General features: G+C 43.7%; 2 protein-coding genes across 3 annotated transcripts; both read right to left on the bottom strand.

Moving 5' to 3' along the window:
* Positions 1-274: 274 nt before the first annotated feature.
* On the bottom strand, positions 275-4,121 carry arl4ab (ADP-ribosylation factor-like 4ab). Its single transcript, XM_010873190.4, has 2 exons — positions 3,969-4,121; positions 275-3,110 (listed from the first exon to the last, which is right to left on the bottom strand). The coding sequence occupies exon 2, from the start codon at positions 2,973-2,975 to the stop codon at positions 2,361-2,363; it is 615 nt and encodes a 204-aa protein (XP_010871492.1). The 5' UTR covers positions 2,976-3,110; positions 3,969-4,121; the 3' UTR covers positions 275-2,360.
* Positions 4,122-4,930: 809 nt separating this feature from the next.
* On the bottom strand, positions 4,931-14,314 carry scin (scinderin). Of its 2 annotated transcripts, none has more exons than XM_010873189.3 (16): positions 14,013-14,314; positions 11,206-11,360; positions 10,336-10,497; positions 9,314-9,463; positions 8,959-9,051; positions 8,753-8,885; positions 8,568-8,656; positions 7,900-8,115; positions 7,528-7,649; positions 7,195-7,285; positions 6,523-6,693; positions 6,182-6,359; positions 5,832-5,953; positions 5,647-5,724; positions 5,499-5,559; positions 4,931-5,406 (listed from the first exon to the last, which is right to left on the bottom strand). In XM_010873189.3, exons 1-16 carry the CDS (start codon positions 14,200-14,202, stop codon positions 5,237-5,239), a joined length of 2,181 nt encoding a protein of 726 aa, XP_010871491.2. In that variant the 5' UTR covers positions 14,203-14,314; the 3' UTR covers positions 4,931-5,236. The 2 variants fall into 2 exon arrangements, with proteins under 2 accessions (XP_010871491.2, XP_019905582.2); XM_020050023.2 differs by having other exon boundaries at positions 9,341-9,463.

Raw genomic sequence — 14,314 nt, 5'->3', positions numbered from 1 at the left:
TAGGTGGGTGAGGGGTGTAGTACACTCTGTAATAACAGTACATGACTGACCAGGAGGGCAAACCCTTCATCAACAAGTATCAGTGATTCACACTTGTGTCCTCCCCAACATCCTATGCGATGTGTACAAATGTCCTTCCACTACTGATAGCAGCCTAACTTCCCGTTCGTCCCCATAATGTTCACAACACCGTTTCCCAATGTGTAATGCTATCCAGGAGAAATTATTTAAAGTAAAATGGATCAGAGAAAAAACCAAAGTACTGAATGCGATATAAAGTTATTGTGTTTTATTCAAGGTGAACTAATAGATACAGACAGACATGAATATGAGCACCCCTCCCTCTCGCAGCAAAACAGTGTAACAGAACTGCCATTCCAATGTGGTAACAGCATAACAAAATATAAAACAAACGCTTCCTTCGAAGCAATACTTCACCTATTTTAGTATCGTTGTGAATTTCATACAAAAATCAGACGATGCAAGTTCTAAGGTCAGAAAACGGACCAATAAAGTGCATTTACTTGACTGTCTCTACAGAACATGGAAGCTCCAGGTACCCAAACTCTGCCCAGGCCAGACGATCATTGTGTGGCCTGGAGAAGCTGAATGTCAAAGGAACCGCGTCAACATGGGCCAACGATTCTAGAAACGGCAAGGACCCAAGAAGAATGAATGTATCAGCAACAATCCCATGCTTGATCTACACTCTGGAACGAACCCAAAGGGCACAGGCACAGTTGCCTCAGACTCTTGGCAAAGGAGGCATTGACTTGACAAGTTCTCCTCCGACACCCAGGATTGTTCATGTCCTACTCCTGTCAGCCAGCTCTTCAAACATTACAATGTCAAAATATGTGAGGTGATAACCAGAATATGAAGTTCCTCAGAGCAGATCTCTGCAGTGCTGTCCTCATATATCCCTAAATATTTCTAAATATAAAGAATATTTTAGGATCCTTTATTCCTGCTGAATCACATTGCCTGTGTGTGGCATTACTGAAAGATTTAATGGAGATCCCAAATGTGGAATTATATAGGGTCCAAAATAATCTATTATTTGTATTTATACTTCTGTAAGTTCATGCCGTGCAAAAACAGTTCTGGTTAATGGGAATTTGAATAGAATGATCCTGGGCGTCAGAGAACCTGTCCAATCAGTGACTCCTTGGAGACCAGGTTCAGAACCAAAGTACAGTAGGTCCCAGGCCTGTCTGACACTTTTGGGATTCAGGGTCAAGACCAGACAACTAGCCAGGCCACGAGGGAATGTTCAGAGTACGCTGAGCCAACTGTGCCTGCCAATCAACAGAATTACACAAGACACAATCCCCCACCGCCCAACACAGGAAGTACAGCCCACCTCGACCTCACCCAGGCCAAAGAGTGGAGACATTTAATAGCCTAACTAGTGCAGATCATGAAGATTTATCACTGATGATACACTGCCGTCCTCACACTGATGTTAATAAACAACCGCCTGTCTATGGTTCTCTTATTGAATCTTCATTAGCAAGCTTATTCCGAATGCTCTCGACCTCCATTCAGCAACATGGAGACAAAATACTGATTTTGATTGTAAATTCAAAGGTCACACTAAAAGGAGTGTCCATGGCACCAACGTGATAGTGGTTTTCAACATGTGATCTCATTGTCATCATTTAATTGTGTTCACGCATAAAGGAAAAAAATAACATTTCAAATATATATATATATTTTTTTATACCTTTTAGGTGAAATATGTGAACAATTGGCCATATAATGTATTTTTGTATGGATTTTGAAATGCACGACAGACATTTCCAAACATATTTGCAAGACATACATTGTTTGGCCAATTTTAAAATGCTCATATGCAATTAACATGTTCACTCTTTTTCATCATCAAGGAACTGATTGAACAAAAGGCTTGACACATTGGTTACATGACAACAATCAAGTGTCAATTTGACCCTGTCTGAAAACGTCTATGTGCAGTGCAATATGGCACAATACGTCCTTCCCAAACACATTAGAGTCCACTGCCCTGTGTTGCGGCGCTGTCACCAGCCAAAGTCCATCGCAAGCGGGGGAAAAAAATGTATTCCATCATATCCAGTGAGGCCTGGGGAACAAACGCCCCCATAGTTACCTGAACAAACACAGTCATGTGACTGCTACAACTCAGTCAACAGGTGGCCAGTCACGGGAAGGTCCATCGCTCACTTGGTCAGTGTCTTGATGAGGAGACACTGAGTGAACAGTGGAAACACCATGACAGGTGGGTCCCCATCCACCGCCAATGTTATTTCACGTCGTCGCCTTCTCGTGTAGCTCCACCCACTCGAACGCCGTCGGTTGTGCGCGTGCCACCAATCACATCATCTCTTCTTCTTCTTCTGTTGAGCTTTCTGCGTCTTCCTCCGCTTGATGATCATGGCGTAGAGCTTCTCGAGGCCTTCCTGTAGCCCCTCCCCTATAATGGCGCAGGCGGGCTGCAGGTACCATGGCGTTCCATTACCCAGCTCCCCCAGCGCCAGCGAACTCTCCATCTCGTTAAGTGGGAGAGAGTTCCTCAGGTCCTGCTTGTTGGCCACCACCAGAACTGGCACGCCCTGGTTCTCCGCTAACCTCGTGATCTTATGGAGTTCGGTCTTGGCCTCCTCCAGGCGCTCTGTGTCTACGGAATCCACCACAAACACAATGCCGTCGGCACACCTAGTGTACGAGCGCCAGAGGGGGCGGAGCTTCTCTTGACCACCCACGTCCCAGAAGTGGAATGCCGCCTTCCGCCTGGTCTTTCCACCGGCGCTGAGGGACACTTTGATCTTCTCCGTGTTGAACCCCTTCGTGGGGACAGTGTTGACGAACTCGTTGAAGCGAAGGCGGTACAGGACGGTCGTCTTCCCCGCGCAGTCCAGACCCAGGATGACAATATGGAGGGCTTGGAAGGGAGGAAGGCTAGGAAAGACCTGATCTGATAATCCATTCCCCATCTTGTTATTCACATTCAAGGGGGATCCAGAGGGTTTTGAGGGGGACTCAGACCGTGGTGCAGCTACTGTTTCAACAAATATTCACAAGGCTTCTTTGCTCGTTCCCTTCCCAGGGGGATGGGCCTCAGCATTCACCTGGAATATTGAGAGGATGCAATGTAAGCACTCGGCAACCAACGCTCACAGCTATCTACTGCTTTACAGTTGGAGGGGCTACCCACTGTAAATGAATATAGCCTAGGGGCCTACGCTCTCTCCCTTTTTCGTAAATGAATATTCTCTCTGTCTCGTCCTCTCTCGCGCTCAATTCTAACGGCTTTTAGGTCATTAAACAGGCTTGGCAGTTGGCATTATTTCGGGCATAGTAGATGAAAGAGGGGTAAACCATCGTTTTTTTTTGTAGTCCACATGTATATCCGCTATAAAGGAAAACTCGGAGCTGTGGGGATTTCATACGCTAATTCCTATTCAAAGGGAGTAGGCTATCGATACTGAATGACAAGGACGCCTGCGCGGTCCAAGCCAAAATCAGATTTTAACTGTCTTCAGGTTGACTATCATTGCCGTTAAAGCATTGAGGGTGGAACGGCATTATTCTGCTTGTTTCCTGACAAATCGTAAAATGTGACAATAATCTATCTACGCTACACTGATCAAAAAGCCCTAGCTCGGCAACAGATATCTACTACCACTAATGCCAAGACAAATGTCTTGACAGGTAGACAGGTGTTATGCCAACAAGTGCTCTATAATTTTTTTTAAATATATATTATAATCTAATGCTTTGATATATTAGTAGTCGCTAATTTGCTACTCAATTACCTTGCACTCAATAACTGGCGGACTAGGCAGACATTCAATGCAAGCCGTCATGAAAATCTGGCGACGATAGGTTGGGTATAGACAAATTATTTCAGCATAATGTATTGTGCGTAATCTCTTTGGCAAAACAAATAGCTTTTTAAAAACCTATTGTATAAACTGCACACCTACCTCTCTGATGTAGCCCTGTAGACTTTCGAAAACATTAAAGCTTCGATCGCAGCTGCAATACGTTCATTCCAACCTCCTCACTCGCTCACACGATAGTAACGTCCACACCACCACTGAATGATAAAAGTGCGTTCACTCCCTCTCCATTCCCACCCCACATCACGGGTTCAACCCATAAGCCTTCTAGCACGAGTTATGGTTGGTAGACTTCCCAGAGCGCCTCGTTTTACCCCTGTCCGATTGGTGGAGAGGGGTGCCTTTCGCCAGCCCCCTCCTCACCGGGCGACACACCTCCACGCGCCACCTGTATCTGTGCAATGAACTCTGAAGTTCATTGCAACCGCTCACATTGAAACACGGCGCGTTATCTATTATAGAATACGTGTAAAATGTCTGCGACGCACCGAGAATCGTCGAATTTCAAGGAAATACATTATTATGATGTAATATAAGCCAGAGACATAACCTAATAATCTGTGAAGATTTCTAAACTGAAACGCATAGCCTTGGTGATATTCTGGATTTTGCCCAATTTTACTTTCGAGAAATGGAGTGCTCCTCGGACTACGCATTGGGACAGCGGGAAATTTACAGTTGTTGAGCCTGATAAAAAAAGAGTAGGCTATACGATAGGCCAAATAGTATTAGTGAATAGTGATAGTGACGTTCCTGATTGGAAACTGTATATCCCACGTTGTGATCAAAAGGGACAATCATTCTTTTCAGCTGGGCTACGAACAGCAAGGTTTTACATTTTAATTTCGAAAAATTGGCCTAAAACTGGAGCTAATAAATGTTTATTAGACCAATGTTTGTGTCCCCATCTATCTTGCGGTTCTTTGTAGAAATGAAGTAAATAGATGTCAGTTAAGAGCAAATGTAAAAACTAGTAAACTGTAAATGTTCTCGTATTTTCTTTCATATTGTGGGTCCATGTAAATAACTTTAAGCAATCTTGGGCGTTGTCTGTAAGAGCGTTTAATAGCATTAAAACTTTGATTCACCAAAACGAGCAATTTTACTAAAAACAAACATACCAGTAGTCCAAAAGTAGAGATCTACATTCAAATTAACATGTCACATTTCCATACACCTCTCTGTAAAGACAAAACCATTACAACAACATGGCGCAATCGATTCAAATCAAACTCAAGCCCCTTTCACAGGTTAGCCCACAGCTACCCATAACCAAAATAGTGAATGCCTAAAACGTTTCAACTGTCTGTGCTGTATTCAAACAGTGCTTTAATTGTCGGCATTCACTGAAGTTAAAGCTGCAAGGTTTTCACGGTCTTGGCCAAGGCATCTGAGTTCCAGCGGGCTGCGTCCCACCCCAGGAACCATCCTGTAAAGGTAGGGGGCTCGTGGCCCTGCTTCACTATCACAACAGAGGTCCTTTTATCCCGACCACCTGGGTCTGAATCAATGTACGCCTTGGCTGTTAGGAAGGGGAAAGGATTGAAGCTGTCAATCAGTAAATCAAACCAAAGAAAGACACACAAATACAGTACACACGGGGAAATGACTTACCTGATTTTACAGATTCAGTCCTCTCAACTTCGTTGGCATCTTTGCCGATCCAGATAAACACCTATCACAAAACATTAACATGAATTGTACTTTAATATACAACAGAGTGGAAAAGTGTGAATCTAAGGGTGTGTAGAAATGACCATACCTGATCCCAGACATCCAACAGCATCACATCATCCTCTGCCAAGTCCTCCTGAGTGAACTCTCCGGGAACCTCCTCAATCTGCACACAGGATTGTAGCCGATCTCATCTAACTGTGTGTGTGCATGCGCGTGTTTATGTGTATTTGCGCGCCAATGCGTGTGTGTGTTTGCATGTATGACACTCACTATGAACCTGCCAGTCTTATTGGAGCAGGCGAACAGGCGAGGTTGTTGAGTAAGACTCTTACTCTCCAGTCTCTTGGATGTCTGGTAGTCCTTCCTTCCCCCTAATGCTGACCAGAAGTCATCTGCAAAAAGAACCCCCAAATATAATCAAGTTTCTGTGCATCGTGAAACCTCAGAATATACTTCACTGACTAACAACCTCAAATATTTCAATCTATATGCCTTGTCACTTGCTTGTCTGAGTGTGCCCCCTGGTGTCTCTACTGAGTACTACAGCACATTTGTATTATTATGGAACTGCGCGAACTGCTATAATTTCCTTGGGTGTGATTTGTATCATATGTTAATACCTGGTTCCTGTCCCTCTAGAATGGGTTGTGTCTGAAGGCTCAGCACCTCACTCAGATACTGGGCCCCCTTCTCCTCTTCTTCACTGGCACCCTTACCCACCCACAGGTAGCCCTGCCCTGAGGGCACCTTCAGCAGGTAGGCATCATTGGAGTTCAGACTGCCGGCCTCCGCATCGACCTGCCGCAACACACACACACACACACACACACACACAGGGAATATGGTACATTTCAACATCTATTTCAGTCTACCCAATCCAAGCGATGCCACTTGGACCGGAGATTAAAAAATATATAATTGTACTGGAAGAGAGTGTGGCTGCGACCCTGCCCCTCCCTACCTCCGCAATGCGGGTGATGGTGTCCAGGTTACGGCGGACCTGAAACAGACGTGTAGGGGGTTCAGACGCCTGGCCTCCCAGACGCGAGGTACCGCTTTTATACACAATGAGGGGCTTTGCTTTGAACAGGCTGAGCAGATGGGCAGGCTCCTTTCCTTGGGAAACCCTCACCTGCAAAAACGGCAGAGGGTACGAAACACATAACATGGTTTGGTGTAAGAGCAATGGATAGGAGTTTACTGTAGACAACCACTAGGGGTCAGCATAACGTAGGCATGTGTGTTTGGATACCCTAGCATAGAACACTGTTCTAGCATTTGGCTGTGCATTGTTAAACAACTATATGAGATACCAATCCCACACATAGAGAAGACATTCCATCAATGCCAGTAGGAAAGGTTAGTAAACCTTCATTTCACAGTAAAATTAGGGGTTTTAATAGGCTGGAGATATTAACTTCCTCTAGTATCACACCTTAATACAATAATATCAGTGACACGCAAGGATTCCAAAACCATGTGTCCAGTTTCTTCAGGTTAATCGTGAGGACTAGCTCGCTGCTCCAGCCTTAGTGTGTGGGTGTCATTTGGAGGGCACTGGGATTAAACCGACCCACTGGAAATGAATGGATATTGTACAACACAGAGATTCTCCTGCTAATCTGGGTGGTACCTGAACAGCGTTCCCTCCGAGTGAGCGGTCCAAATCCACCGTGAGGAAGGCAGAGGCGGTCAGCTCATCTATCGTGCTGCTAGCCCCCTGCCTGTCAATCAATGGAATCATCACAAACCACTTCCAATGCTCCAAGGTTTCACCTTCAAATTCAAAGACCACCCGCCCATCTACCGACTGACCCACCCCTTCCTATCTAACCATCCATCCAATCCATCCACCCATCCTACGCATGCACCAACCCACACACCCACCCACCCACCAAGTCTCCCACCCAGCCACCCTCCCTCCCATCCATCTGAATACACATGGGGACAGGACTTGTGGACTCACCAGGTGTAGATGATCTGGCCTCTTTCATATGTATACAGGATGATATAACAGTCTCCTCCATAGAACTGTCCGTACGTGTTCGGGTCAACCGGGACACGACCATTGCTCTCAACTCTGAAGATCTTGAATATGAAACAAACAAATGACCGTAATTATGTTTGTTTAAAATCTATTTTAACCGGATTGTCAGAAGAATATACACCCCTGACTAATTTGTATGTGTACATACTTAAATAGTGACTCTTTGCAAAACTTGTGTGATGAGTAACCTAACCTGAGATCTTAAGGCTTGTGTAAGCTCCCCAATCTATGACTTGGTCTTTAGCTGAGTGGGATAACACTGTCTTGTGTCCATAACACCTGGTCTGTTACCTGTGTGTCCCCTGTGCCGTCGTCCACCATGTTGTACTGGGCAGCCATGCTCTGGGACTCATGGAGCTTAGAGGCATCAAACTCAATCTGGCGTATTTTGGCAATCCTCTCGGTCACAAAGACCTTCCCGAACCCCTCACTTTGGTTCTTATCCTTCCAACCCTGGAAAAACTGTTTGAAGATGGGAGTCTCTCCATCTTCTGGGAGGACCTGGATCTGGAGACAGAAAAGTGTAGTTGTTTGAATGAATGTCATATATCAGTTGAGAAGGGAGGGACTGACTTCAGATCTGTTGATACAGGAGGGACTGACTTCAGATCTGTTGATAGGGAAGTGACTGATTTCCAATCTGATTATAGGGAGGGACTGACTTCAGATCTGTTGATAGGGAGGGACTGACTTCAGATCTGTTTATAGGGAAGTGACTGATTTCCAATCTGATTATAGGGAGGGACTGATTTCCGATCTGTTGATAGGGAGGGACTGACTTCAGATCTGTTGATAGGGGAGGGACTGACTGCAGATCAGATTATAGGGGAGAGATTGACTTCAGATCGGTTGATAGAGGAGGGACTGACTTGAGATCAGTTGATAGGGGAGGGACTGACTTGAGATCAGTTGATAGGGGAGGGACTGACTAGATGTAATGGATGATAAAGACCATGTACCTGTGTGTTAGCTGGGTAGCCCATCTGCTTGATGAACCCCTCAGCTGTCTTCATGGCAGTCTTCCTTTCGTCCGGGTTTGCGTTGCGACCTTTTGTGGGTGAGAAGGGATGGTTCACGCAAAAGAAAAGAAAGACGAGGAGGTTAGTTTCTAGTGCTTGTTAAGGTAAGCCTTTGAAACACTCACCTTTCCAGACGAAGATCATCTTGCTCTTCCCGTGGTCCAAGATGAAGCACTCATCTGACAGTAAGTGGCTCTGGCAGAACGGGTTTTCCTCAGATACCAGTGTAACCTGCATTTCTCCGGATGCGTCAGACACCTAGGTGGAAGAAAAACACTTGTTTGAATGTGTGTGTGTGTGTGTGTAATAGTGTGTAGACTTTGGAACATACCATGTAGAGTTTGGCCATTTTCCTGTTGGAGATATCTGCTGTCATATCATCCTTGTCATCTCCTTCTGGTAATTGTGGCTTGTTGCCGAGAACCTGTTGACAGTTAAATGTGCAGCTGTTAATGGAGACATCCAAACTAATCGCTCACATAATTGAGATACAGTCCCCGTGCATTGGTTTGGAATCGTATGTCTAAAAATATGTTATATCCATAGTTGTTCTTATTTGATCTTCTGTTGCTTTAAAAAAAATTGGGCCTATCTTTCAGAAATGTTTCCCCCGTCTGGGATTTAGAAACCACCCTCCAAGGGGAAATGGTTATGGTTGTAGAAATACAGTTCAATTAGCATGTCACCTCGATGAATTCAAGTGGCTCACTCCCCTCCTCCACAACTACCAGCTTTGCTCTGCCATTCCTCTCGTTGTCACGGATACCGGCAGCCACCTGTGCTGCCTTGAGTCTCTCAAACTTGTTACAGTCCGAGCCACACCATTGATAGATAACCTAGAGGCAGATAAAACATAGAATTCGGTTGGAAAGAGGGTACTTTGCAAACTTTATGAAGGACCAGCTGGATAAATGCTATCGCTTTGGGGCTAGCTAACACAACCTGTGGGAAAGGAGTGTGGGTGCAAAACCAGGAGCTCTGTGTTGTGTAGCGATATGTCCCAATTCTGGGGGAGGGAGAACAGTATATCTATTGGGTTTAGTTTGGTAAACATTAGGAAACCTGGTAAATATTAATTATCATAAGCTCACCTTATGTCAAAATACACACTGTTGGCTTAAAGGGTTTTTAAGGTCAACTAAAGCCAAGTGAACAATATTTGTCTTTCAACTGAATTTAAAGTTTGTTAGTATACTGATGTCTTGAAGCATTGAAACTGTTAAGTCAGGAACATGACTTAACAGCCAAACATTTCTGTTGTTTCAGGGCGACTGAGTGCACCAAACGTTTGGACATCTTGGTCTTAGCAGTGTTACCACTATAGCAATGTTACTACTATATAAGATATTTCATTCATCAGGCTGGTCTAAGGGATATTATTTATTTTGCGTGAATCTTTGACAGACAAACTCATAAGATATGTTGCGGTACAGACAGGCCAGTTGCTAGGGTCAGTTTTGAGCGCTGTTACAGTTAAATATAACCATTTGCAACATATCATACATTTTTCTTTAGTTTGCAATATATTATATGTTTTCGTAGCACATTGTACCCTAATGCTAGCGTACAATCCACCCATCCATGAATCAATCTATTGATGAGTTCAGATCAAATACTTTCAACCAGAGAGACTCACAGTAGCGAATGCATACATTTTCACATTCATTCGCAAGCACACAAATCAATCGATCAACCATTCAAAACATACCGCTCCCAGGTCCACAATGAAGCAGTCCCCTCTGTTAAAGCTGGACCAGCTAAGGGTGACCTCAATTGCCCTGACCACACGGCGACCTTTGATATGGAAGAGTCTTTGAGCCGACAGGTCATTCGTGACCACGTGTTGAAATCCAGAGGCAACACCTCCGGCCTAGAACAGAACATGATAGAATAGAACAGTGTACCCAGACAAGATTAGAAAATTCCTCTCAAAACAGAATTTGTTTGTTTCAGATTAAACCTAAGGTGGAGGTCCAGTATATGTCATATACAGAACCAGGACACAGTGGTTCTCACTGTATTTGAATAATTTCTGAACTACCACATCTGTTTCAATATGCCAATTTACTATCAAGCCCTTGTTTCATCAATCAGATTAATTAGTTCAGGGCCACAACACAATTGTGAAACGTTCAGGAGTTCCAGAGAAGCGGTTAACGGTAAAACACATTGGGCAAGACCAGATGACGGAACTCCTAAAACAAAAATGTGAAAGTTAAAGTTTCTTGAGTGTGGGTTACCCTGTAAGGTTGAACAAGACAAGAGAGTCAGTTCATTCTAGTTAAAAGTGTGGGGACAAGAAAAAGAAAGTGTGGAAAATCAAACAGTTTCTCCCTGTACTTCATTTTCCATCCCATGAGTCAGTGTGGCTCCCGTGACTGACGCCAAACAAAACGCTACAACAAGTGTTTATCCAACACCAGACCTCCCATGTAATACGTGGAGTCACATGGAATGGATAGCACCTAGTCACATATAAAGCACAGCCCAAGTGTTAGTGAAATAAAATCACGGAACGTGTACAGTAGCCACATTGGAACCTGGCAGAATTGAATTTAAAGGCAGAAGTGTATGGTACTTTGTATGTGATCCCTCCTTTGAAGTATCCCGTGAAGGCGGTTGACTCAAATCCCTGCAGTTCTCTGTACTGAACAGGCTTCCCTCCCAGGAAGTCATCCAGCTGAACAGTAAAGATGGCCGCCGCGGCACTCTCATCCTGGCTGCACTCCTTACCTGAAGAAAGATTGTGAGTGCTGCTTAAATTGCTCATTTTTCCGGGAAACCCTTTGAAATATTACTCTAGTTACTCTAAAATACAGTGAATAATAATTGAATTGTGAAATGAGAAACAGTTTAAGTGGAGATGGAAAAACCTTAGCACATTGAAAATATGAGGAAAACTGATCTGGTTGATGTGATCACTGTGATTTACTCACAATTAATAATAACAGAAATATGACAAACAGTAATAACAAATTACTTGTAGTTTAAATTTGTTTATACCATTTGTCTTAATAATCTCAAATAATTTCATAAACAATAGAAATGACTACACGCAGAGCATCGTCATTGTTAGCTCTGCTACCCCCGAGTCTCCCATTTTTCTCAAGCTTCCAGGTGACAGGTTACATGTAACTTGGGCAAAACGTGTTACCTGCAGAGGGGCTTTCAGATACTCTCAAATGTGGACGTCCTTCACCTATCGTTTTTGCGTTTGTGGATAATTTCTGATTTTCTAGCATTCATTTTGGTGATTGTTAACAAGCTAGGCACATTCACTGCATGAATGTAGGTCCATTATCCTTTCTACAGAATTTTATATAGTTTCTAGTCAACAGAAGTATATCAAGTCTTTTTACATCCCTAAAATAACATACCAAACAACACACACCTCCCTGATTATGATCAGCCTGCAGGCCTATATTCAACACCTCTGCTCTTGTCCAAAAACATATCTGCTTTTTGATGTGACTAACATAGTTAGCTACCAGTCTATAGCACGTTCTTCCATACTTTAAACTATAATGGGTGACTCAATGGCATAACCGAGGAAAATGTTAATGCTCAGCACTGCATGCCTAATGTGAAGGAAATCCAACACAGGTCCATTAGTGTGTTAAGATAATGATTCATGATTATAATGGTTGGATAATGGAGGACGGCTGGGACAGCATTGCATCTCAGAAGGCTTTTAGATGACCGTATATTTTCAGAAATGTTTAGTGGAATACCCAAGCTGATTGTTTAGTGGAATACATGTGCAGAAATCTCACTCTCCAGCTCCTAGCTTCCTTAAGACGATATTTACTATATGGTTGTTCTAAAAAGTGAACGGAAGTATGAAGAATAATTAATATAAATTAAGTATTCTTATTGTAAGATTTGTGACAGGAATGGACAGTGGCAGTGGTTACTTTTGAGGGATTTTACTGTGGAGGTATTTCATATTTCTTAAAATGGACAGGGACTCTGCTGTCCAAGCTTCCAGGGGAGCTGGTGCCACCATTGGGTTGTCTTAACTGACCTGCTCTGTAGGCTAGGACTACGTTTTTGTAGTGGATGCAAGAGTTAACAGGAAGCCCAATGGAGTTAGTGGAGAGGGGTGACATGCATTTTGAAAAAGTGATAAGGATCTGATCAAGTTGCAACAGATGAACATCCCGCGTTTCAGGCCTTCAAATCTCTTAGCTAGTCTCTCGGCACACGTCATGTAATTGTAATGCAAATTACTGTGTAAAATAAGGCACATCTCTCATAGAGCAAAATTACATTTCCAGATGTGAAGTCCTGGGAAGAAAGTGAGATGTGACGATACCTCAAAGGAAGTGGTGATACAGATCAGCGGCCTTTTTTTGTTTTGCTAGCACGCTTTCATAATTTCACCATAACAGCTGCACAGCTGTCTGTCAGTGGACTTGAAACTGCCAGCTCTTTTACGGTGAGGATACGGTGAATCCTCTGACACCGCTGGCCAGAGCTCTGGCTTAGTTAAATGAGAAGGCTGAATCACCATCAGACTGGCCATCGTCCTGGTAGGAAAGGGAATCACGATTGTGCCCTCAGAGGATGACAGTGACTCATGTGTAGTACCACTGATGACAATTATCTTACAGTTGTCCAAGTTGTATCACGGCACAGTACACTTTTACCAGCTTTTACCGCTTTTAAGCCTTTGCCAGATAGTCACTTATGTTTTAGTTGAGGCAATAAAACAGTTTTAACTATTTATGATTGCAAAATGCACGAGCTGATTTTCCTCCCCCCGTGCACTTACAGGCAATGGGCCTCAAACCTCATATAGCTGTTGAACTGTCAGTGGTTTTTCAACCATGTTGCACATGTAGCTAACACATTTTGTAAAGTAGTGCCAATCACACACCAGACACAAAGAGCTGAAGTGTTATACAATTAGGCTTGGTGGTGCTTACTGTAGACATTTCTAAAACCCATTACTTAACATTCAGTTAGTATTCCAGATCTGAATATGTTGTCTAATCAGACCTCCTTAAATACAAGATGAACCTGACATCCTATATACACACATGTCACCTCAGATTTTCACCTCAGTCTACAACATGGTGAAGGTTTTTCTAACACTGTAAATATCTTCTGATACTAAGTTGTCCTATTATATCCAGTGTTTTAATGAATGTCAATACAAATTTTAGGAAAGTACTTTGTCAGGTAGTTCAGCCTGTAGCTACCAGTATATGACTATCAACATATTTAAACTAAAAAAAAAAAATTACTAAACACTCCCTTAAGTTTTCACATTGATCTCCAAACATCGATAACCCTTCAACGGTAAGGAAATCATCCAGCATGAGACAATGGCACAGCCTGAGGGACCCAGACGAACACACGCACCAAACCTGTCCAACGTACCCAGCCAGTAGTGCAGGTCATAGAAGCAGCAGTCTCTCTGTTTGACCGTGTGGAGGACCACGTAGGCGTCCCCGACGTAAAAGTTTCCACGCAGGTTATCAGGCACCGGGACCAGCTCCATCTTCTCTATCCTCCAGATCTGCAGGCCGGCTTCCCTGCCTGCCTTGTCAAACTCCTTGTGGTTGACCATGGCTCCTCTGATCGTACGGGCGGCAGAAGCGCAAGTGGATGCTAGGTGTGGTGTGAAGAGAGCCGGGATGAGACACAGACTGCTGCTCTGTTCTCTGTGAAGGTCCTGTGGA

Source organism: Esox lucius, chromosome 10 (genome assembly GCF_011004845.1).
Source record: "Esox lucius isolate fEsoLuc1 chromosome 10, fEsoLuc1.pri, whole genome shotgun sequence".
NCBI lineage: Eukaryota > Metazoa > Chordata > Actinopteri > Esociformes > Esocidae > Esox > Esox lucius.
This window is presented reverse-complemented; position numbering and strand designations above follow the sequence as displayed.